This window comes from Oryctolagus cuniculus, chromosome 17, assembly GCF_051225735.1.
Source record: "Oryctolagus cuniculus isolate XC-2025 breed Fujian yellow rabbit chromosome 17, ASM5122573v1, whole genome shotgun sequence".
Taxonomy (NCBI): Eukaryota; Metazoa; Chordata; class Mammalia; order Lagomorpha; family Leporidae; genus Oryctolagus; species Oryctolagus cuniculus.
In genome coordinates this window covers 35,680,800-35,706,985 of record NC_142883.1, presented here as the reverse complement: position 1 = coordinate 35,706,985, position 26,186 = coordinate 35,680,800, and the positions used below count along the sequence as shown (strand labels likewise).

The following is a 26,186-nucleotide window of genomic DNA, read 5'->3' as shown; positions in this document are numbered from 1 at the left end:
GCACTGGTTTCACGTGGTTAAACGTGCACTCTATTTTGTCAATGTTGTCATCCTTTGGAGCAAGCACCCTATCTTTTGCTGTGACTTACAAAATGCCAACAACATGTGAAAACTTATCAAATTATACAGGTGTGTTTGTGATCAAGTCAATAGCAAATGTAAGAAAACTGAAATACACTGTAAGGGAAAAACAAAGTGAAGAGGCAACCAATAGAATGAGAAACAATATCTGCAAACTATGAAACTGATAAAAGATTAACACCAGAATCAATAAAGAGCTCAAGAACTCAACAACAAAACAGTCAAGAAATGGGCAAAGGACATGAACAGGAGTTTTTCAAAGGATGAAAATCAAATGGCTAACAGACACATGAAAAAATGATCAGGATCACTAGCCATTAGGGAAATGCAAATAAAAACCGCAATGAGGTGAAACATCACCCCAGTTATTACAGCTACCATCCAAAAATCAAAAAACAATAAATGCTGGTGAGGATGTGGGGGAAAAAGGTACCCTAATACACTGTTGGTGGGAATGTAAACTTGTACAACCATTATGGAAGACAGTATGAAGATTCCTCAGAAATCTTTAAATAGATGTAACATATGATCCAGCCATTCCACTCCTGGCAATTTACCCCAACAAAATGAAATCAGCATATAAAAGAGTTATCTGTACTTCCTTGTTTATTGAAGCTAAGATACGGTCCATCAACTGATGATTGAATAAAGATGTGGTATATGTACACTGTGGAATACTACTAAGCAATACAAAACAATAAAATCTATCTTTTGCAATAAAATGGATACAACTGGAAACAAGCATGCTTAGTGAAAATCATGTCTCTCTGACATGTGGCAGTAAATAAAGAATAAAAAAAGGTATAGGAATGAAATAGCTTGTGATATGATTGTTTTAAGCCTCTGTTTATATTCCTGTGGAACTGTGGTCTTTATACATTTTACTTGTTGAATATTATGGTCAGTGGTGAATTAAGCCTGTGTTACAAGTAGATTGAAATTATGTTTTTACAAAAAAAAAGAAAAAAAATAAAGAAAAAACAAAGGAAGAGGGAAGGAAGGGGATTGAGAGCAGTGAGAGGGAAGTATGGTTATCTTCTTAGAACTATACCTATGCGATACATAAAATTTGTTCTTCTTATATTAATAAAAATTAAAAAAGAAAACGGAAATGGTTTTTAAAAAAGATTTATTTGAAAAACAGACTGACAGAGCAATCTTCTAACCCCAAATGGCTGTAAACACCGGAGGCTGGGCCTGGCTAAAGCCAGGAACCAGGAACTCCATCTCTTGTCTCCTACATGAGCCACAGGGATCAAAGTGTTTGGTCCACTGTCTGCTTCTTTCTCAGGCACATTAGCAGGAGTTGGATGAGAAGCAGAGCAGCCAGGACTTGAACCAGCATTCTGGTATGGAGCAGGTGTCACAAGCAGTGGCTTAACCCGTTGTGCCACAACACTGGCTTGATGCCTGTATTTTTCAATCATGAATACAATTTTTAATGAATTGGTTAAAGGGATAGCATTGAAGCACAGCAGGTTGAGCTCCTGCTTGTGATACCAGCAGCCAATATCCCATTGCTGGTTTGAGTCTCTGCTTCTGATCTAGCTTCCTGCTTATGCACCTGGGAAGGCAGCAGAGGAAGGTCCAAGTACTTGAGCCCTTGCCACTGTGTGGAAGGCCAGGATTGAGTTCCTAACTCCTAGCTTCAGACTGGTTAAGACCTGGCTGTTGTGGCCAACTGAGGAGCATACCAGTGGACAGAAGATCTTCCATCCTTCCTAACTGCCTTTCAAATAAATAAATCTTGAATTTATTAAGATTTTTAAAATTTTAAATTAATTTGTAAAATTAAGATAATATAATCAAGTAGTTTAGTACATTAAGAGTTAAAGGAAGTCTTTTTTTAAATGAAGAAATCACAATGGTTACTATATGCGAATAATAAAATACACATTCAGATCATTATCTGAATTTTAAGCACTTTACAAATAAAATCTATTTTGGTAACTCAACATACTACATTCCTAAAAAGACAATTTAGTAAATTATTTTAATCATTGTAAGAGCATTTCTGAAAATTATAAAAATCTAACATACACTTTAACATTTTTAACAGTTTTTAAAATAAATCTTTAAAAAAAAGTTACACAGAGAGAGAAGGAGAGTGAGAGCGAGAGCAAGAGGTCTTCCATCCGCTGGCTGCAGCCAGATCTGCGTTGATCCAAAGCCAGGAACTTCTGGGTTTCCTATGCCGGTGCAGGGGCCTAAGGACTTGGGCCATCTTCTACTGCTTTCCCAGGCCATAGTAGAGACAAGGATCAGAAGTGGAGCAGCCAGGACCTGAACCAGCGCCCATATGGGATGTCAGCTCTGTAGGCAGTGGCTTTGCCTGCTAGGCCACAGTGCCAGCCCCAACATTTTTAAAGTATAAACATTTTTAGCTACATGTCATGGTTTTATGAATTTTTTCCTTGGAGGAATAAAGGCACAATATCTATGGAAGGAAAATATTTTCATATCCTAATAAATGATACTAAAGAATGCAAGTGAAATGCAATTTTCTTTTTTTGACAGGCAGAGTTAGACAGTGAGAGAGAGACAGAGAGAAAGGTCTTCCTTCCGTTGCTTTACCCCCTAAATGGCCGCTACGACCAGCGATCCAAAGCCAGGAGCCAGGTGCTTCTCCTGGTCTCCCATGCGGGTGCAGGGCCCAAGCACTTGGGCCATCTTCCACTGCCCTCCCGGGCCACAGCAGAGAGCTGGACTGGAAGAGGAGCAACTGGGACAGAATCCGGCGCCCCAACCGGGACTAGAACCCGGGGTGCCAGCGCTGCAAGGTGGAGGATTAGCCAAGTGAGCCGCGGAGCCGGCCGTGAAATGCAATTTTAAAATCTATCTTGGGGCTGGTGCTGTGGTGAAATGGCTTAAGCTGCCACCTGTGATTCTGGCATCCCATCTGGGTGCCAGTTCATGTTCTGGCTGCTCCACTTCCCACCCAGCTCCCTGCTAATGCACCTGGGAGAGCAGTGAAAGATGGCTCAGGTGTTTTGGTCCCTGCATCCACAGGGAAGACCCAAATGGACCTTCTGACTTCTGCCTTTGGCCTGGCCCAGCCCTGGCCATGGTAGCCATTTCAGGAGCGAACCAGCAGATGGAAGATCGATCTCCATCTCTCCCTCCCTCCCTCTCTCTCAACTCTGCCTTTCAAATAAATAAAATAAATATTTAAAAAGAAGTTTTAAAAAAAAATCTAAGTATTGACCTGTGCCATGGCTCACTAGGCTAATCCTCTGCCTGCGGTGCCGGTACCCCGGGTTCTAGTTCCGGTTGGGGTGCCGGATTCTGTCCCGGTTGCTCCTCTACCAGGCCAGCTCTCTGCTGTGGCCCAAGACTGCAGTGGAGGATGGCCCAAGTCCTTGGGCCCTGCACCCCATGGGAGACCAGGAGAAGCACCTGGCTCCTGGCTTCGGATCAGCACAGCACGCTGGCTGCAACGCGCCAGCCATAGCAGCGATTTGGGGGGTGAACAAACAGAAAAAGGAAGACCTTTCTCTCTGTCTCTCTAACTCTGCCTGTCAAAAAAATAAAAATAAAAAAAAAAATCTAAGTATCTTATCATGTTGTCACAAACCATATCTATGTTACCAATTTGAATTGAGGATGCCTGAATTATAAAATTGAATTGAAGGCTTTTGTGTTTGTTAGATCACACTAATTGCCTAAAGGATTTGCTTTAGATACCCATGAAAAGGCAGCCTTGTTATACTGTGACTTAATTATATTAAAAGAAAACAATTTTTCTTTGGTTATACTTTTCCCAAACATCTAATCATATAAAAACCTTGATTCACTCTCATGCCCCTCAAATACTTTGGTGCACAGAAAGTTTTCTTTTTAACTATTATACGATTAAGTAGGTCCTTATAGAATGATCAGAAGCATCTGGGAAAGGTGGGAGTTAAAAAAAAAAATCCTCACTGGGGAAGTTTGTTTAATGCTTGCCCTTCAGGGTAGCCCATTATCAACATTTCATAGTGGGTTTCTTTATTTTCAGGTCCCTGAGGTATATGTAATAAATTATGACTTGAACTAAACAAGTCACACTTGGCTCCAAAATGAAATTTTCCTACTTCTACTTTCTAGTCCCCAAGGTGGGAAGAGGAAATCCTGGTCACAGCCAAAAAAGTCATATTTTTGGCTCTAACATACATTTTCCTGCGTCTCTAAAAGCCAAACTCTGCTATTGAGACGGCAAAGTCTTAGGTTAGTATTTTAAACTGTATTTCTAAATTTTTACTTCCATAATATTTCTCAAATTGAAGAAAAAAATTTAGTATCATAAAATTAAAGTCACTGCCTTCTTTTTCCCAGATTGCTTTTCTGACTCAGGCACTGACCTCAATCTTATAAATATGAATTCAAATGAAATAAAGAAAACAATGCAGAAACAGGCTGCTTCATTTCTGAAAGGCAGACATTTAAAATTTTCTTTTGTGAGTCATTTCTTATTCCTGCATGACAAACTCGAGTATTAATAGAAAAGCAAACTATCAACTTCTAATTTAAGGTGCAGAAATTTGAAGCAGTTTTAGTTTTAGAAGAGTCATTTATAGAAATCACTTTAGCTTATCATCTCATTTTACAGAGGACAAGAGCATGGAAGACACACCCCAAAGTGACACGCAGACACTCACATATTAATAATTTTCTCCCTTTTGAATGAGAGAATATGCCACAGACTATGGCAAGGGTTATGGGCTAATCACTTCCTTGATTAAATTACATTAAATGGCAAAGCTGATGAGAAGTTGCTCCTGTGAGCATATTAAATTCTACAAGACTCTGAATTTGCTGATTGGAGTATCCTGTTGGTCTTGAATAAGTAAACACTGTCATACTGTGAAAAGGCTACATGGCAAGAACTGTGAATAGTTTCCAGAAGCCATGAGTACCCCCAGGCTGGTTTAAAAATTACTATCTTACTCCTACAATCACAAGGAACTGAATTATGTCGATAACCTGAATGAAATTGGAAGAGGATGCCATACCTGAGATGAGACTAACCCACAACTTCTTTATAGCCTTCTGTACTCTGCTAAGCCATGCCCAGGCTACTTACTCATGGCAACTATGAGATGATCCATGTATACTATTTCAAAATACTATATGATAATGTGTTAGGAAACTAGTATAAAGAGTAACAATCAATATGACAGACCCTACATTTATTATGTTCCACCACATGTTAAAGTACATGATGCTACCGGAAATTAAGCTATTCCTTAATGATTTAAAATAATACATTGTATTTCGTCCCTATGAATCATATTAGTGCTTACCACCATCATGTTATCATCTAAGGATTTTTTTATTATTCTCATGTCTTAAAGTTCGTAGAAACAGAAGACTGCTGTTTTTTTAAAACAAATCCAAGTAAATTTTCAAAAACCTTCATTTAATCACTAATTGAAACAGCATTTTAATTGTAGATGGTTAAGCGACTGTCCCCATCTTCAAGGTATACCAACAGATTATAAAATATAGCAGGAGGACTAGTGCTGTGGCATAGTGAGTAAAGCTGCTGCCTACGGTTCCAGCATCTCATATGAACACCAGTTCAAGTCCTGGCTACTCCACTTCTGATTCAGCTCCCTGTTACTGCATCTGGGAAAGCAGCATAAGATGGCCCAAGCACTTAGACCCCTGCCACCCATGTGGGAGACCAGCATGGAGTTCATGACTCCTGGCTTTGGCTTTGCCCAGTTCTTACCACTGGCAACCATTTTGGGAGTGAACCAGGGCAGAAGGAAGCGTGCTCTCTCTGCCTCTTCTTTAACCCTGACTTTCAAAGGAATAGATAAATCTTTATGAAAAGCCAACTTTTGGCCCATGCTGCAGCTCAATAGGCTAATCCTCCGCCTGAAGCAACGGCACACTGGGTTCTAGTCCCGGTCGGGGCGCCGGATTCTGTCCCGGATGCCCCTCTTCCAGGCCAGCTCTCTGCTGTGGCCAGGGAGTGCAGTGGAGGATGGCCCAAGTGCTTGGGCCCTGCACCCGCATAGGAGACCAGGAGAAGCACCTGTTTCCTGCCTTCGGATCAACACGGTGCGCCAGCCACAGCGTGCCGGCTGTGGCGGCAATTGGAGGGTGAACCAATGGTAAAGGAAGACCTTTCTCTCTGTCTCTCTCTCACACTATCCACTCTGCCTGTCAAAAAAATAAAAATTAAAAAAAAAAGCCAACTTTAAAAAAAATTTATTTGAAAGGAAGCATTAGAGAGAGAGAGAGAGATCTTCCATCTGCTGTTTCACTTGAACCAGTGCCCATACTGGCACTATAGGCCAGGACTTTAATCTATTGCACCATAGCACGGTCCCCCCCCACCCTCTTTTTAAAAAGCTAATATTTTTTTAGTTTCAATTTCTTTTTTTTTTAAGATTTATTTATTTATTTGAAAGTTAGAGTTGAGAGGGAGAGGGAAGAGGAGGGGGGAGAGGGGAGAGGGGGAGGTCTTCCATCCGATGATTCACTCCCCAAATGGCTGCAACAGCTGGAGCTGTGCTGATCCAAAGCCAGGAGCCAGGTGCTTCCTCCTGGTCTCCCACATGGGTGCAAGGGCCCAAGGACTTGGGCCATCTTCTACTGCTTTCCCAGGCCATAGCAGAGAGCTGGATCAGAAGCGAAGTAGCCAGGTCTCAAACCGGCGCCCATATGGGATGCCAGTGCTTTAGGCCAGGGCTTTAACCCTCTGCACCACAGTGCTGGCCCCTGTAGTTTCAAGTTCTAATTCCTCATTTCCTATATGATTTAAAAGGCAAATGCATACAACAGTAACTATATATTACGTTCATGGGGACATAATGTATAAGGTGTAATCAGTGACAATAAAGAAGCAGGGAGGAAGGGAAATTAAGAAGTTAGGTATAATTCCTAACATAAACACTAAAAAGTAGCTTAAAACTGCATATAGGGTGGTTTCCAAATGGCAGGAGTAGGGAGGGAGCTTACTGCCCAGGAAAATATAGTTTAAAAAAAAAAGTGGAGAGATCGTAGTCTCAGGGAAGAGTTAGGGAGAAAACAGCAGGGCAAACTCTACCAATATTAGAGGGACACAGTGGACCTCCATGTAGGGCGTGGGCACCCACGACTCGGGACTCCATCATCCAAGAGTTTATGCACCAGTGTTGGAAAGTGAGGTGAGACAAGACCCCAGCTGCCCAAGTCCCTGGCAAAAAAGCTGCAGGAAGAACCTAAAGGGAACCTAACTTGGAGCCCCATGGGGAAAGTGTACCAGCCAAACTAGAGGAGGAAAAAAAGGATGAGACACACATGTTTCTCTATTCCGAATCACTTTACTAGGGTGTCCTGTAAGAAGTCAATAGAGTGGGCACTGTTTTGGATGTACATAACAGCTGTGCCAGCTTGCTCTGTGCCTGGCAACCAGCCAAATGGAGACTACTAACTCTGGTGGGGAGAACTAACAGGGGGCTAGGAGCCTGTGACAGTGTGAGGTTTCTGTACCAGGACTGTGAAAAAAATACAAAAACTGAGGGTATGTTGGAGGACTTATGGTGTGGCTGAGACTTTGAGCAGTCACAATGGGAGACTACACAAGCTCAGGTGGTCTGGGTTACCAGTGAGAGACACTGCTGGGGAATCTGAACTTAAATTGAGGACTGCACAGATTCTCTGTGTGGTCCTTGGGACACAGCAGATGAATATTATACCCACTGGGGCTAGTGCTCAGGCATTGGTCTCCACTGAGAGGAGCTCAGCTAAGCAGAATAAATTTCCATTCTGATTAAAAAAGGAAAGAGAGAGAGAAGATTTACCATGCCAAGTCTGGGTGTGTCACCTTAGGCACACCCTTAACGAGCTCCCTAGTCACTCCTACCACACGGCTCTAGGTATTCCCTGAAAGCAGACATTCCCCTTATCTACAGAGTCATAGTACAATGATAAAAGCCGCAATAGCAAAAAAAAAGAAATGAAACCAATGAACCAATGAGTATCTCCACAAAGGCTGAACAACAAACGCATCAATTCAAAAAACAAAAGGAAGACAACATGAAGCCCCCCCCAAAATACAACAATACTAGATTGTGAAGATGATGAGATAGAAGAAATGTAAGAAATGGAATCCAAAAAATTGATCATAAGATTACATAGAAGTAATCAGAAGCAAATGCATGGACAACTGAAACCCGTATAGGACATGGAAAAAAATTTCTTCCATGAAACTGAGATCTTAAAGAGAAATCAAAATGAAATGAAGAATTCAATAGAACAAATAAAAAATGCAGTGGAGAGCCTTAACAACAGAATTGGGAAAGCAGACGAAAGAATATCGGACAAAGAAGACAAAGCACAGAAAAGTATACAGTCAAACCAAAGACAGGAAGAGGAAATTAGAAAACGAAAAAACACTGTTGAGAATCTGCAGAATACTATTAAAAGACCAACATATGGGTTCTAAGAGTTCCTGAGGGCATGAAGAGAGAGAAAGAATTGGAAGGCCTCGTTAGTGAAATAATAGCAGAAAACTTCCTTGGTTTGGAGAAAGAAAGGGACATCCAAGTACAGGAAGCACACAGAACCAAACCCAAAACTAGTAGGAGAAAAGAAATAATAAAATCAGAGAAGAAATCAACAAAATTGAAGCCAAAAGAAATGACAAAAGATCAGCAAAACAAAGAGCTGTTTTTTTTTTTTGAAAAAATAAACAAAATTGACACACCTTTGGCCCAACTAACCAAAAAAGGAGAAGATTCAAATTAATAAAATTAGATGAAAAAGGAAATGTAACAACAGATACCACAGGAATAAAAAGAATCATCAGAAAGTACTACAAAGAGCTGGATGCCAACAAACTGGGAAACCTAGAAGAAATGGACAGATACAAGGAAGACATAGAAAACCTAAAACAGACCTATTAACAAGAAGGAAATTGAATCAGTAATAAAGGCCCTCCCAACAAGGAAAAGCCAAGGACCAGATGGCTTCACAGCTGATTTTACCAGTTAAAGAAGAACTAACTCCACTTCTACTCAAATTATTCAAAACAATTGAAAGAGAGGGAATCCTCCTAAGTTCTTTCCTATGAAGCCAGCATCACCATAATTCCTAAACCTGAAAAAAGATGCAACAGAGAAAGAGAACTACAGACCAGTTTCCCTGATGAACATAGATGCAAAAATCCTCAACAAAATTCTAACCAATCAAATCCACCAACATATCAAAAAGATCATCCACCCAGATCAAGTGGGATTTATCCCTGGTATGAAGAGATGGTTTAACATTCACAAAGCAATCAGTGTGATACACCACATTAACAAACTGCAGAAGAAAAACTATATGAGTATCTCAATAGATGCAGAGAAAGCATTTGATAAAATACAACACCCTTTCATGATGAAAACTCTAACCAAATTGGGTATAGAAGGAACATTCCTCAGCATAATCAAGGCAATTTATGACAAACCCATGGCCAGTATCATACTGAATGGGGAAAAGTTGGAATCATTCCCAGTGATATCTGGGTCCATACAGGGATGCCCACTCTCACCACTGCTATTCAATAGAGTCCTGGAAGTTTTAGCCAGAACCCAAAGGGAGGAGGTTCCAAGATGGCAGAGTAGGGAGGAAGCTTACTGCTCTAGCCCAGGAGAAGATAGTTTTTTAAAAAAAGTGGAGATAGTGTAGTCTCACGGAAGAGTTAGGAAAAAACAGCGGAGGAAACTCTATTGAAATTAGAGGGACACAGTAGACCTATGTGGAAGGCGTGGGCACCCATGGCTCAGGACTCTAACAGCTGAGAACCTATGCAGCAGCGCTGGAAAGTGAGGTGAGACAAGACCACAGGAGCCCGTGACACTGGCAAAAAAGTGGCAGGAAGGGCCTAGAGGAAACAAGGCTTGAAGCCCCATAGGGGAAAGTGCACCAGCCTAACTAGAGGAGAGGAAAAAAAAAAAAAAAAGGACAATACGGACACATTTCTCTCTCTCTGATCACCTCACAAAGGCACCATTTTGAACATACTTAACAGCTGCACCAGCTAATGTCTGAATGCCCACTCTCACCATTGCTATTCAATATAATACTGTAAGTTTTAGCAAGAGCCTTTAGGCAAGAAAAAGCAATCAAAGGGATACAAATTGGGAAAGTCAAACTATCCCTATTTGCAGAAAATATGATTCTGTATTTAGGGGATCCAAAGAACGCCACTAAGAGACTATTGGAACTCATAGAAGAGTTTGGTAAAGTAGCAGGATACAAACAATACACAAAAATCAATAGCCTTTGTATACACAGACAATTCCAAGGCTGAGAAAGAACTTCTAAGATCAATCCCATTCACAATAGCTACAAAAAAAAATCAAATACCTTGGAATAAATTAACCAAGGATATCAAAGATCTCTATGATGAGAATTATAAAACATTAAAGAAAGAAATAGAGGAAGATACAAAAAAAAATGGAAAAATCTTTCATGTTCATGGATTGGAAGAATCAATTATGGTCAAATTGTCCATTCTTCCTAAAGCAATTTACAGATTCAATGCAATATCAATCAAAGTACCAAAGACATTCTTCTCAAATCTAGAAAAAAAAAATGATGGTGGAATTCATATGGAAACACAAGAGAACCTGAATAGCTAAAGCAATCTTTTTTTTTTTTTAAGATTTTTATTTATTTGACAGGTAGAGTTACAGACAGTGAGAGAGAGAGGAGGTAGACAGAAAGATCTTCCTTCCACTGGTTTACTCCCCAAATGGCTGCCAACGGCCGGAGCTATGCCGATCCGAAGAAAGGAGCCAGGTACCTCCTCCTGGTCTCCCATGTCGGGTGCAGGGGCCCAAGCACTTGGGCCATCCCCCACTGCCCTCCCGGGCCACAGTAGAGAGCTGGACTGGAAGAGAAGCAGCCGGGACTAGAACCCGGCGCCCATATGGATGTTGGCGCTTCAGGCGGAGGATTAAACTAGTGCGCCACGGAGCCAGCCCCAAGCTAAAGCAATCTTATACAACAAAAACAAAGCTGGAGGCATCACAATACCAGATTTCAAGACATACTACAGGGCAATTATAATCCAAACAGCATGGTACTAGTACAAAAACAGATAGACCAATGGAACAGAATAGAAACACTAGAAATCAATCCAAACATCTACAACCAACTTATATTTGATCAAAGAGCTAAAACCAATTCCTGGAACAAGGACAGTCTCTTCAACAAATGGTGCTAGGAAGACTATTTCAATATGCAGAAGTATGAAGGAGGACCCCTATCTTACACCTTACACAAAAATCCACTTAATATGGATTAAAGATCTAACTCTACAACTCAACACCATCAAATTATTAGAAAATATTGCAGAAACTCTGCAAGACATTGGCACAGGCAAAGACTTCTTGGAAAAGACCCCACAGGCACAGGCAGCCAAAGCCAAAATTAAGAACTGGGATTACATCAAATTGAGAAGTTTCTGTACTGTGAAAGAAACAGTCAGGAAAGTGAAGAGGCAACCGACAGAATGGGAGAAAATATTTGCAAACTATGCAACTGGCAAAGGATTAATAACCAGAATCTACAGAGAGATCAAGAAACTCCACAACAATAAAAAACAACCCAGTTAAAAGATGAGCAAAGGGCTTAAACAGACATTTTTCAAAAGAGGAAATCCAAGCAGCCAACAGACACATGAAAAAATGCTCAGAATCACTAGCCATCGGGGAAATGCAAATCAAAACTACAATGAGGTTTCACTTCATCCTGGTTAGAATGGCTTTCATACAGAAATCAATGAACAACAGATGCTGGCGAAGATGTATGGAAAAAAGCACACTAATCCACTGTTGGTGGGAATGGTGGGAACACAAACTGGTAAAGCCACTATGGAAGACAGTTTGAAGATACCTAAGGAATCTGATTATAGTCCTACTATACAACTCAGCCATCCCACGCCTTTGAATTTACCCAAGGGAAATGAAATTGGCAACTAAAAGACTATCTGCACCTCCTAGTTTACTGAAGCTCAGTTCACAATAGCTAAGACATGGAATCAATTTAAATGCCCATCAACAGAATACTGGATAAAGAAATTATGGGATATGTATCTATGAAATACTACAAAGTGGAAAAAACAAAAACAAAATCAGGTCATTTGCAACAAAATGGATGAATCTGGGAAACATCATACATAGTGAAATAAGCCAGTCCCAAAGGGACAAATATCATATGTTCTCCCTGAACTGTGACAACTAATAGAGCACCTAAAAGGAAACCTGTAGAAGTGAAACTGACATGAGAATCAATGACTTTATCAGCCCTTGTCTTGCCTATCGAGGAACAGTTTATTATTTTATTTTTTTCATTATTTCCTTTTTCTACTTAATACCATTGGTTGAACTCCTTACTTAGCACAGAATTATTCATAGGTGTTTAAATCCAATTGAAAATAAATCCCAGTTAAAAAAAAAAATAAGAGTGGGAATAAGAAAGAGAGGAGATGTACAGTTTGGCACACATTCCCATGGACTTAGCCCTAAGGGTAAAGCTAAAACCTTGCCATGGGACTCCATATCCCATTAAGCTAGGTGGTACTAATCCCATCTTCCATGTTAAAGTGATCATTTTAAGTGTGTAACTGATCAATATAGACAGGAATAAGTGTTAAAGGGATCACATGTCCGGTAATAACAATAGATAGAATTTAAAAAAAGAGAATGATCCAACATGGGAAGCAGGACACACAGCAGACTCATAGAATGACCAATGCCCTAAACAGCACTCTGACCTCAGAATCAGCTCTTAAGGCATTCAAATTTGGCTGAAAGCCCATGAGAGCATTTCAGACATGGAAAGCCAAGACACTATGGCAAAAAATGATCTACATGAAGGATCTCTGTGAGTGAGATTGCATGGGAAAGAAGGGGCCATCACGGCCGGCATCGCAGCTCAATAGGCTAATCCTCTGCCTGCGGCGCTGGCACACCAGGTTCTAGTCCCAGACGGGGCGCCAGATTCTGTCTGGGTTGCCCCTCTTCCAGTCCAGCTCTCTGCTGTGGCCCAGGAGTGCAGTGGAGGATGGCCCAAGTCCTTGGGCACCCGCACCCACATGGGAGACCAAGAGAAGCACCTGGCTCTTGGCTTTGGATCAGTGCAGTGCGCCGGCCCCAGCGGCCATTGGAGGGTGAACCAACAGTAAAGGAAGACCAAAGAAAAAGAAGGGGCCATCAAAGAAGGAGGGAAGGAGGTACTTCCACTTTGCTTATGGCCCTGTCTAAATACTGATGGAACTTTTGACTCAAAAGGCTTCTATAGCCTTAGCCCATGACAAGAGCCTTGGATGATCACTGATGTCATAAATAAGAGTGTCAATTGTTAAATCAACAACAGAAGTCACTGTGCACTTACTCCCCATGTGGGACCTCTGTCCTTAATGAATTATACTATGAGAATTAAAGGTAAAACTTGTCTTCAAACAGTATGTAACACTTTGTGTGTCAGTGTAGGTGCAAACTGTTGAAATCTTTACTTACTATAGAGTTCGTCTTCTGTATATAAAGTTAATTAAAAATGAATCTTAATGAGGAATGGGATGGAAGAAGTAATGGGAGGTGGGATAGGAGTGGGAGTGGGGGTTGGAGGGCAGGTATGAGGGGAAGAACTGCTATATTCCTAAAGCTGTACCTATGAAATTTGTATTTATTCAATAAAAGCTAAAAAATGCATATAAAAGGGGAAATTTTTTTTTGACAGGCAGAGTGGACAGTGAGAGAGAGAGAGACAGAGAGAAAGGTCTTCCTTTGCCGTTGGTTCACCCTCCAATGGCCGCCGCGGCCAGCGCGCTGCAGCTGGTGCACCGCGCTGATCCGATGGCAGGAGCCAGGAGCCAGGTGCTTTTCCTGGTCTCCCATGGGGTGCAGGGTCCAAGCACCTGGGCCATCCTCCACTGCACTCCCTGGCCACAGCAGAGAGCTGGCCTGGAAGAGGGGCAACCGGGACAGAATCCGGTGCCCCGATTGGGACTCGAACCTGGTGTGCCGGCGCCGCTAGGCGGAGGATTAGCCTAGTGAGCCGCGGCGCCGGCTAAAAGGGGAAATTTTAAAATGCTAAAATAAAGGTTAGGCATCTTATAATTCAAAAAGTTTTTGATTACAGAGCACTTCATTCAGATTTCCAATTTTCAGATTAGGGATGCTAACCAGTGAAGTCTGTGCCAATAATTTGAAATCTGAAACACTTCTGGTTCTGAATATTTTGGATAAAGGGCATTCAAACCACAGTGCATTACAGACTAGATAAATACAAAAACAATAATGAAGAAATGGAGGAATAAAATGTACGTGATACACAGAAAACAGTTAAATGGCAGAAGTCCTTCCCCATCAGTAATAAATGTAAATGGATTAAACTTTTCAACTGAAAGGCAGAGACTGGCAGAATGGATTAAACAAAACAAAACAAAACAAAACAAAACATGGTCCAGCTATATGCTGTCTAGAAGACACTTTGTACATATGGAAGTTGTACCCTTACTTTAAATTATTTTGAAAAATTACAAATGCATCAAATATCTAAATTACAGAGTTAAAATTGTAAAACCCTGTCGCTCCTCCATGGGCTCGCGGGAGAATGACACTGGACTGGACGCTGTTGTTTAAGCAAATGACTCTGCGTTGTGCGCTCAAGTTTGCTCCTGTGCTAACCGCATTCTATCCGCATTCCACTTGGTGTGTGTCCCCATTCTTGTTATTCTTTCGGCGCGTGGTGTGAAATGTCTGCTGCGCCTCGCGGCGCATAAGCGAATCCCCCCCCATGCTGCTTCTATCTCGCCTTTATAGTCCTCTCCCACCAATCCATGCTCCGCTGCCTGCGTGCTGAGCACGCCGCTCTCTTCCAATCAGAGGTTGGATCAGGAATCAGCTAATTGACAAAGCAGCTGTGTAAGATTTGTTTACTCCCTCTCAGTGCCATATGGTGGGAGGTCAGGCACATAGAGTTAGTCTCAATAGTCTCAGTACTTATTTCGCCATGTTGCGAGAGACAGGCCCTGCTCCCCACAGCACCCCTCAAAGAAAATGTTAAGAAAATTTGCATGACCTTGGATTGACCAATGACTTCCTAAATATGACTCCAAAAGCACAGGCAACAAACAAAAATATAAGAAACTTTTCTATTTCTTATATATCCAAGAGGTGCACAAATAACTGTTTTCAATAACTTATTTGACCCATAACTGAGACAAAAATTGAAACAGTAATAAAGGCCCTCCCAACAAGGAAAAGCCCAGGACCAGATGGATTCACTGCTGAATTCTACCAGACATTTTAAGAAGAACTAACTCCAATTCTTATCAAACTATTCAGAACAATCGAAAAAGAGGGAATCCTCCCAAATTCTTTCTATGAAGCCAGCATCACCTTAATTCCTAAGCCAGAAAAAGATGCAGCTTTGAAAGAGAATTACAGACCAATATCCCTGATGAACATAGATGCAAAAATCCTCAATAAAATTCTGGCCAATAGAATGCAACAACACATCAGAAAGATCATCCACCCAGATCAAGTGGGATTTATCCCTGGTATGCAGGGATGGTTCAATGTGCGCAAAACAATCAACGTAATACACCACATTAACAGACTGCAGAAGAAAAACCATATGATTATCTCAATAGATGCCGAGAAAGCATTTGATAAAATACAACACCCTTTTATGATGAAAACTCTAAGCAAACTGGGTATAAAAGGAACATTCCTCAATACAATCAAAGCAATTTATGAAAAACCCACGGCCAACATCCTATTGAATGGGGAAAAGTTGGAAGCATTTCCACTGAGATCTGGTACCAGACAGGGATGCCCACTCTCACCACTGCTATTCAATATAGTTCTGGAAGTTTTAGCCAGAGCTATTAGGCAAGAAAAAGAAATTAAAGGGATACAAATTGGGAATGAAGAACTCAAACTATCGCTCTTTGCAGATGGTATGATTCTTTATTTAGGGGACCCAAAGAACTCTACTAAGAGACTATTGGAACTCATAGAAGAGTTTGGCAAAGTAGCAGGATATAAAATCAATGCACAAAAATCAACAGCCTTTGTATACACAGGCAATGCCATGGCTGAGGAAGAACTTCTAAGATCAATCCCATTCACAATAGCTACAAAAACAATCAAATACCTTGGAATAAACTTAACCAAGGACTTTAAAGAAAAAAAAATAATAACTTATTTGATCATTTATGAATAGCAATTACCTTCTACTATATTCTAGTCATTTCCAAGCAACAAAAGGATTTCTTTTTTTTTTTTTTTTTTTTTTTTTTTTTGACAGGCAGAGTGGACAGTGAGAGAGAGACAGAGAGAAAGGTCTTCCTTTTGCCGTTGGTTCACCCTCCAATGGCCGCCGCGGCCGGCACGCTGCGGCCGGCGCACCGCGCTGATCCGATGGCAGGAGCCAGGAGCCAGGTGCTTTTCCTGGTCTCCCATGGGGTGCAGGGCCCAAGCACCTGGGCCATCCTCCACTGCACTCCCTGGCCACAGCAGAGGGCTGGCCTGGAAGAGGGGCAACCGGGACAGAATCCGGTGCCCCGATTGGGACTCGAACCTGGTGTGCCGGCGCCGCTAGGCGGAGGATTAGCCTATTGAGCCGCGGCGCCGGCCCAAAAGGATTTCTTAATTATAAAACTGGATGCTACACAGTTAAAGCTTATAAACATCAGTCTTATAAATGGAAAACCTACAGATATCCTTTAGATATGAAAAATAATGCTGAGGGATCCTGCGTAGAGTCATATTTCTAAGCCCTCTGCCATGTGTGGTACACAATAATCCCTTCATGGGCCAGTTTTGTGGCATAGCAGGTTAGGCTGCCTCTTATAGTGCTGCCATCCTGGATGGGGCCAATTCCAATTGCTCCATTTCCAATCCAGCTCCCTGCTAATGCACCTGGAAAAGCAGTGAAAGATGGCCCAAGTCTTTGGGCCCTTGTATTCACATGGGAGATTCCTAGCTTCAGCATGGCCCAGCCCTGGCCATTGTGACCATTTGGGGAGTAAATCAGTGGATGGAAGATTTCTCTCTGCTTCTGCCTCTCCCTAACTCCACCTTTCATAAAAATAAATCTTCTTTTTTTTGAAATATTCATGTTTATTTTATTTTATTTTATTTATTTTTGACAGGCAGAGTGGAGAGTGAGAGAGAGAGAGAGAGATAGAAAGGTCTTCCTTTTTCCATTGGTTCACTCCCCAATGGCTGCTGCAGCCAGTGCACCATGCTGATCCGAAGCCAGGAGCCAGGTGCTTCTCCTGGTCTCCCATGCAGGTGCAGGGCCCAAGCACTTGGTCATCCTCCACTGCCTTCCTGGGCCACAGCAGAGAGCTGGACTGGAAGAGGAGCAACCGGGAGAGAATCCAGTGCCCCAACCGGGACTAGAACCTGGTGTGCCAGCGCCGCAGGCAGAGGATTAGCTTAGTGAGCCGCAACGCCGGCCATAAATCAATCTTTAAAGAAAAAAAGGGGCCAGCGCTGTGTTGCAGCAGGTTAAAGCCTTGGCCTGAAGCACCAGCATCCCACATGGTCGCCGGTTCTAGTCCCAGCGGCTCCTCTTCTGATCCAGCTTTCTGCTATGGCCTAGGATAGCAGTGGAAGATGGCCAAATCCTTTGGCCCCGGTACCCATGTGGGAGACTCTGAAGAAGCTCCTGGCTTCAGATTGGCACTGCTCCGGCTGTTGTGGCCATCTGGAGAGTGAACCAGTGGATATAAGACCTCTCTCTCTGTCTCTGCCCTCTGCCTCTCTCTGTAACTCTATCTTTCAAAAACGGAGGGAGGGAGGGAGGGAGGGAGGGAGGGAGGGAGGAAATATCCCCTTCAGCAGTGGTTGTCTGATGTGGTTAAGATGACGCTTGGGAGGTATCGTTTCATAATGACGTGCCAGGGTTCAAGTTCCAGCTCCACTCCCAATTCCAGCTTCCTGCTAATGTGCATCCTGGGAGGAAGCATGTAATAGCCCAAGTAGTTGTGTCCCTGTCACCCATGTAGGAAACCCAGATTGAGTTCCTAGCTACCGGCATTAGCCTAGCCCAGTCCTGGCTGTTGCAGGCATTTGGGGAGAACCAGCATTTGGGTCTTTTTTTTTTTTTTTTTTTTTTTTTTTGACAGGCAGAGTGGACAGTGAGAGAGAGAGACAGAGAGAAAGGTCTTCCTTTGCCATTGGTTCACCCTCCAATGGCCGCCGCGGCCAGCGCGCTGCGGCCGGCACACCGCGCTGATCCGATGGCAGGAGCCAGGTGCTTCTCCTGGTCTCCCATGGGATGCAGGGCCCAAGCACTTGGGCCATCCTCCACTGCACTCCCTGGCCACAGCAGAGAGCTGGCCTGGAAAAGGGGCAACCGGGACAGAATCCGGCGCCCCAACCGGGACTAGAACCCGGTGTGCCAGCGCCGCTAGGCGGAGGATTAGCCTAGTGAGCCGCGGCGCCGGCCCATTTGGGTCTTTTTTTAAAAAGATTTATTTATTTATTTGAAAGGCAGAGTTACAGAAAGGTGGGGGTGGGGGGAGGGAGGGAAAGAGGTTGATCTTCTATCCACTGGTTCACTCACCAAATGCCTGCAAGAGATGGAGCTGGGCCAATCCAAAGCCAGGAGGCAGGAGATTCCTCTGGGTCTCCCACGTGGATGCAGGGGCTCAAGTAGTTGGGCCATCTTCCACTGCTTTCCCAGGCCACAGCAGAGAGGTAGATTGGAAGCAGAGCAGCCCAAACTCAAACCAGCACCCATATGGGATGCCAGCACTGCAGGTGGCGGGCAGCCTTACCTACTCCGCCCCTGGAAATCTTTCAAAATTGTTATGATTGTACATGTGAAATACCATGGGCATTGGCTAGTATTTGAAAAGTGCTTCACAGTCAAACTTGCCCTTTTGTGTGTCTGCCACTGCAGCAGTAACATGCTAAACTGTTGGTCTGTTAAGGATGAGATACAGGTAGAGCAGAGCTGAGCCCAAACTGTATCAGCCAACTAGAGCAGGGTTACTGAGCCTGGTGAAACCAACAGGGCTGCCTAATTAAGCCCAAGATCATATGCTACCCAGTCACTCTATAGTATGATTTTTTAAAGTTAGTATTGATTGACTGGCAGAATGAAAGAGAGAGAGAAACAAAGATCTTTCATTCTCTGGTTCACTTTCCAAATGCCTGCAAAAGCTAAGGCTGGGTTAGTCGGAAGCCAGGAGACAGGAACAACACCTGAGACCTAGTACCTGGGTCTGCCTTCCCAGGTCCATTTGGCAGGAAGCTGGAGCAAAGTGAAGGAGCCATGACTAGAAATGGCCTTCTGATATGGGATGTGGGCACTTCCAGGTGGTAATTTAACCTGCTGTGCCATAATACCTGCCCCCACTCTAAATAGATTGTTGCTTTAAGTTATTAGGTTTTAGAACTGTTGGCCATTTGGAGAGTGAACCAACGGAAGGAAGACCTCTTTCTCACTGTCTATAACTCTCTCTCTCTCTTTCTCTCTCTCTCTCTCACTGTCTAACTCTTGGGTCCACTCTAGTTTCCCCTCTTGGGAACAACTATGGAATCCCTTCAGAACTACCATCTTCCACTCCACCCAAAACTCATGGATGCTTCTGTTACTTTGTTGTTTTATGACTGCAGTTACTGGTATTCAGATAAACTGACAAGTAGGGTCACGACTAAGGAAAGTCACACCAGGACCCTTTTTGCACAAAAGGTTAAAATGATGCCTAGGAAAAAAAATTTATCCTGAAGAAAGAAAGCATTAGGAACCCAGATTGGTGTAATAATAATGCCTAGAATCACAGCTGCTGGGGCAAAAAGTGGAGAAAGTGGAAGGTAAACAAAGTGCTTTCTCAAATTTTTAGATTTTAATAATTTTTGAAAAGACAACAAAATCTAATAAATGCCTGTATTCTCACTCTGTTTCCTTAAGCTTGTTTTTTATTCAAAGTTATGAGAAAAGATAAAAGTCCCTTTTAATAACTAGCCCCCTTATTAATCCTGTTTCTTCTCTTCATATATAATCAGTATCATGAATTTGATGTGACTCCTTTCAAGCCTTGCTACCTTCTAAATGTAACATTGAGTAAACCTAGTATTAGCTGGAAAGTTTATCTTCTTTTCTAGCTCCTAAGAACTCACATGTAGCTCCAAGAAGGAGAGGGGATATAAGCAAAAATTTAAATATAAGTTTTAGGGGAAAATTTATATACAAGATGTTGAAAGAACATGTAAGGAGGGGGCTGGTGCTGTGACCTAGCAGGAAAAGCCGCTGTCTACAATGCCGGCATCCCGTATGGACGCCAGTTCGAGACCCAGCAGCTCCGCTTTTGATCCAGCTCTCTGCTATGGCCTGGGAAAGCAGTGGAAGATGGTCCAAGTCCTTGGGCCCCTGCACCCATGTGGGAGACTCAGAGGAAGCTCCTGGCTTCGGATTGGCTGAGCTCTGGCTGTTGCAGCCACTCTTCTTTGTGTAACTCTGACTTTCAAATAAATAAATACATCTTTTTTTTTAAAGAAATATGTAAGGAAAGGAAAGGGATTTTCTCCATTTTAACAAAGCAACATTAGTGTAATGTAGGGCCAGGGTAAAATGATAAGACTTCAAAAGGAGACAGTAGCAATGCCATGAAAACTGGCAGACTGAAAAGGACAGTGGAAGCCACCAAAGTCAGTGGAGGTGGAAATGAGTTTGAGTCCTCGGGTTTATCACCCTCCTGAAGGACTTGCAGCAGTTCTGAAGAGGTCCAGAAGTTTTGGAGGGTAGGGGAATACTATTTATTATTGGTTTCAGTAATAAATAATAAATTGGTATCAATAACTAAATACTGCTTTGGTCTAAGTAAATGAAAACAAAATTAAATAACTCACAGTGCCTATAAAATATTAATACTAAACAAAGTATCTATCCTACTGTGAGAACTCCTGCTCTGGTATGAGACTGTAACTGGTTATACTTTGGGAAGAGGTATATGAATCATATTCAGTTTATCACTTCAGTGACCAGAAAACCTCAAGTTTTAAACTAAGACTAATTAGCACAATTCTCCTTGATGGAAAATAACATCACATTAGGTTTCAAATGAATACAGTAATTTTTCAAGCATAATTTTTAGCAAATAGTCAGCAATGAGACAGAAGCGTTTTCTGAATAAATGTTTGTAAATGTGTCTCCCACTTTAAGTAAAACTGAGTAAAATAGAGTGAATGCTTTTATGGAAAAGAACACCAAATGCATTTCTGGCGATAAGGGGAATTCTTTAGATGAACTCCATTATGTCCATCTCTCTTCCTGGGTATAATATGCTGACCATAGCAAATAGCACTGACTTACGGCAGGGTACAGTGATTCTGCTGCACTGAGGTAAAAGAGGTTGGAATTTAGAACAGCTAAAAGCAGAAATCTGCAGAGCAGGGCATTGGAGAGCAAGGGAATGGAGATAAGAAAGAACCCCAGAATTCCCTGGGGACTCTTCAAAATTTAGGAAGAGCTTAATAAATCACAAATTCTGGGCTCCACCCCCAGTGTCTCTCATTCAGTAAGTCTGAATGGAGCCTGACAATCTGTTTTTCTATCAACTTCTCAAATCACACCTCGAAAACCATTCTTGTTTAGCAAAAAAAAAGACAGTGTAAGTTACATCTACATACTCAAACCTTTCTTAGGAGGCGGGAGGGAGGAAAGGAATATCACTATATTTTAGAATTGTATCTATTAACTATATAGACTTATAAAAACTAAACTAATTTTTTAAAAAGAAAAAACCTGACTCATTGATTTATCAAGGAATAAAATTATTTAGATATAAGAATAATGTGTAATTAACTTTAGACAACACCACTTAACCTCTATAATAGTAAAACGTAAGGCTTTAATGGCATACCTGTAGATCTTTCACATTTGGAAAGGGAATTCCTATTGTTATGACAGCACGGGCATTGTCATCTGAGAAATCCAGACCCTCACTCACTTTACCACGACAAACTGCTACCAGGAGGGCTCCATCTGAGGCAACAAAAATAAACATTTCAAAAAACATACTCAAAGTTTTTATAAGATGCTTACTCCTCTCATTTTGAAAAGACCGATTATTAAGTAACTATAGTAGCAAATTTAAAATAATCAAAATTACACTATGAGATAAAGTTTTGAAAGTTCATTATCTCTCAGTAAATATGGCAAATAAAATTATATTTAGATGGAATATGGCAATAAACCAGTTTTCAAACTGTAGCTCCCAGATAATTTATATAGCAAAACTATAAGTGATTGCAACTTGCATATCAACTGAGCATGAACGAACCAACAGTTTTACCTTATAAAAACTACAGTTACAATCATTATCGTTGCCACCAGAAAGTAACATTCTCAGAAAAATTTAAATAATTCTAATTTGTACTATGTATTGGACTAAATCACTATAATGTTGAAAATTATTTGAAACACATATACACAGAATAGTACAAAAAGTCTAAAATATGTGAAATCTGTAACCTTTATAAAAATAACTAAAACATTTTTTAAAGTCTTATAAAAACACAATGACAATTATGTTACTGTATATTATTGCACTGCTCCTAAACTACTACTATTAGTGCTTCACATGAATCTATTGGGCATTCTCTAACCTAGAAATTGAGTCTCCAGTTATGTGGTTTTTTTTTTTTTTTTTTTTTTTTTTTTTTTTTTTGACAGGCAGAGTGGACAGTGAGAGAGAGAGAAACAGAGAGAAAGGTCTTCCTTTTGCCGTTGGTTCACCCTCCAATGGCCGCTGCGGCCGGCGCGCTACGGCCGGCGCACCGCGCTGATCCGATGGCAGGAGCCAGATGCTTCTCCTGGTCTCCCATGGGGTGCAGGGCCCAAGGACCTGGGCCATCCTCCACTGCACTCCCTGGCCACAGCAGAGAGCTGGCCTGGAAGAGGGGCAACCGGGACAGAATCCGGCGCCCCGACCGGGACTAGAACCCGGTGTGCCGGCACCGCAAAGCGGAGGATTAGCCTAGTGAGCCGCGGCGCCAGCCTCCAGTTATGTTTTGAAAACTCAAGTTTACCTAATTGAATAAAAGTACAGAATATATTATCTGCATCAAAATGTAGATTTCATTTGACTAGCAAGGAAGATATTTATACTTATCCTAGCTGCCTTCTTATATAAAATGATTCAGGAAGTATAATTTATGAATGCATGCTGTTTTTTTCTTTTCTTTTCTTTTCTCTTCTTTTCTTTCTTTCTTTTTTTTTTTTTTTTTTTTGCCAGGCAGAGTTAGACAGTGAGAGAGAGAGACTGAGAGAGAGGTCTTCCTTCCGTTGGTTCACCCCCCAAATGGCCGCTACAGCCGGGGCGCTGCGCCAATCCAAAGCCAGGAGCCAGGTGCTTCTCCTGGTCTCCCATGTGGGGAGACGCATGACCCAAGGACCTGGGCCATCCTCCACTGCCTTCCCAGACCACAGCAGAGAGCTGGCCTGGGAGAGGGGCAACCGGGACAGAATCCAGTGCCCCAACCGGGACTAGAACCCGGGGTGTCAACGCCATAGGCAGAGGATTAGCCTAGTGAGCTGCGGCACCACCCCACATGCTGTTTCTTAAATTGAATTGTTACATCCAAGTGAAAAATACTACAGGAGGACAATTACAAATAAAACAATTTTTTTATCCAACCTACTTTCTCTTTAGTCAGAAATATAAACTAATTTTTCTCTTAAGTGCAATTCATTTAAAATGTAACACAAGTAAAATTCTAATAGCACCAACTTCTTATTTTATGATAAAATTTTCACTCACTCTGAAATAGCTTCCAATTACCTTTTCCTCCTTTGTACTTGATTGCATCATAATACAGCTGTAGTAATTCATCAAAATCAGTTTTTTCTCCACCTTGCGGTTCTACAATGACTGTCTTCACCAACTCCAGATTATGCCATAAACCAGTGTATAGCCAACGTTCTTTTAATTTTTCTAATAGCTAAAAAAAGAAAAAAATTAAATGTTTCCTGTGTCCAGCTACGTAAACTTACATTTGTTTGTTTAAAGCTAATGTACCTCTAATGTGACTATGGCATGTGTATTAACCTTTGTATTTCCTCATCTATAAAATGAGAGAAACACTAACATCATACAGAAATGTCACTGGATTAAATTCATGAACAGATTAAAAGAAATACATAATAAGAGCTAAATAAATGTTAGCTCCTGCTGCTATCATTACTGTTACTGCCAACACTATTGCTACTGTTGTTGCTACCTTGATGATTTCAAAAGCAGGGGGGGAAACAACTTCTGTCAAAGCAAATGCATTTTATATTCTCTAGGTAAATCTAAGCTGAAGTTTCTTAACGAAAGAGTCAAAAATGAAGCTTCTTTAAGATCATTTTCTAGGGGCCAGTGCTGTGGTGCAGCAGGTTAAGCTGCTGCCTGAAGCACCAGCATCCTATAGGGGCACAAGTTCATGACCCAGGGGTTCCATTTCTGATCCAGCTCTCTGCTAATGGCCTAGGAAAAGCAGCAGAAGATGGCCAAAGTACTAGAGCCCCTGCCACCCAGCTCCAGATTAAGTTGCCTTATTTAGCAATGGCCATTGCAGCCACCTGAGGAATGAACCAGTGGGCTAAAAATAACTCTCACTCTCTGTAATTCTGACTTTCAAATAAATAAATAAATAAATCTTTTTAATAAAAAGATCAGTTTCTAAATGCATAGGTGGCTAAGCACATTCTTTGAGACTGTGATCTGTCATGACTAAAACTGATAAAGAGGCTCAGATACCTTGTAAATTATAGAAAATATGTGCTTACAAATAGGACATGCCTAGAAATAACCAAAGGTGAGATTACAAAATGAATTTGAACAAATTTCAAACAATCTTAAACACACAAGAATGTTCACTATCAGATTAAATGTCAATAATACAGTCAGTCAAAAAAATCTAACAATAACACACATTCTTTAAAAATGTGAATTAGGAAAACAGTAGAAGTCATGAAATCTTTGATACAAATAAGAAAGGCACTATATAAAAATATGTGGGATGCAGAAAAGTAATAAGTGGAAACACACTTAAACCTTGGAATATATTTAAAAACTGTAAAAGAGAAATCAGAGCCATAGCACAGAGGGTTAACACCCTGGCCTGAAGCACCAGCATCCTATATGTGCGCCAGTTCGAGACCCAGCTACTCTGCTTCCGATCCAGCTCTCTGCTGTGGCCTGAGAAGGCAGTAGAGGATGGCCCAAGTCCTTGGCCCCCGCACCCACGTGGGAGACCCGGAGGAGGCTCCTGGCCAAGGATCAGTGCAGCTCTGGCCATTGCCATCGATGGAAGACCCCCCTCTCTCTCTACATGTAACTCTGACTTTCAAATAAATAAATAAATAAATAAATCTTTAAAAAAAAAACTATAAAAGAATGAAGCATTCTTCCAAGAAGCTAGAAAATAAATAAAGCAAATGCAAAGTATATATAAATTAAAGGAGGTGAATTAATAGCCAAAGACAAAAGTAAAAGAAATTATGATGGTTCGCCTAATCATTTTACCCACTTGTTCTATGCCATGAGTTTTATGCAATAAAGAGCAGTTATTTCAATGGAGGAAACTACAAACAAACCACTTAACATTCTCCAGGGAGAAGAAACTAACCAGTTTTTACAAGATGGGTTGTTTTCTCTGAGTCTTACCTTTATCTTTTATAAATAGAGCTCCTTAAGAGCATAAAACAAATTTTACATTACTAATTAGCAAAATAGTTCACTGCTATACTTTAAGTCATCAGAGTTCTCTCATCAATAAAAACTGAAATATACCATAAAAAACAGGTTTTAAAAAAATAGGACTATCATTGATCTAAGTTTTGTTCCATTCTGAGTGGCTTACGAATGAGCTATTAAAGTTTCCTTTTATAATACACACTGTCTCTGAATCAAATTTCTCACCACTGCTTACAAAGTTTTCAAAAATTTGAACATATTCAGAGTAACTGTATATGGAAGTCATTACTGGGTCTTCCACTAGAAAGAAAAAATGGCTCAAAAGTCAATAATGGAGGCCAGCGCTGTGGCTCACTTGGTTAATCCTCCGCCTGCGGCGCCAGCATCCCATATGGGCGCTGGGTTCTAGTCCCGGTTGCTCCTCTTCAGTCCA

General features: G+C 41.5%; 1 protein-coding gene across 1 annotated transcript in view; it reads right to left on the bottom strand.

The window, feature by feature from the left end:
• The window catches only part of BRIP1 (BRCA1 interacting DNA helicase 1), a 208,876-nt gene that overhangs the window by 58,014 nt on the left and 124,676 nt on the right, over positions 1-26,186 (bottom strand). The window contains 2 exon segments of the mRNA XM_051824717.3: positions 21,935-22,056; positions 23,855-24,014. Coding sequence (XP_051680677.3) covers positions 21,935-22,056; positions 23,855-24,014 — 282 coding nt within the window.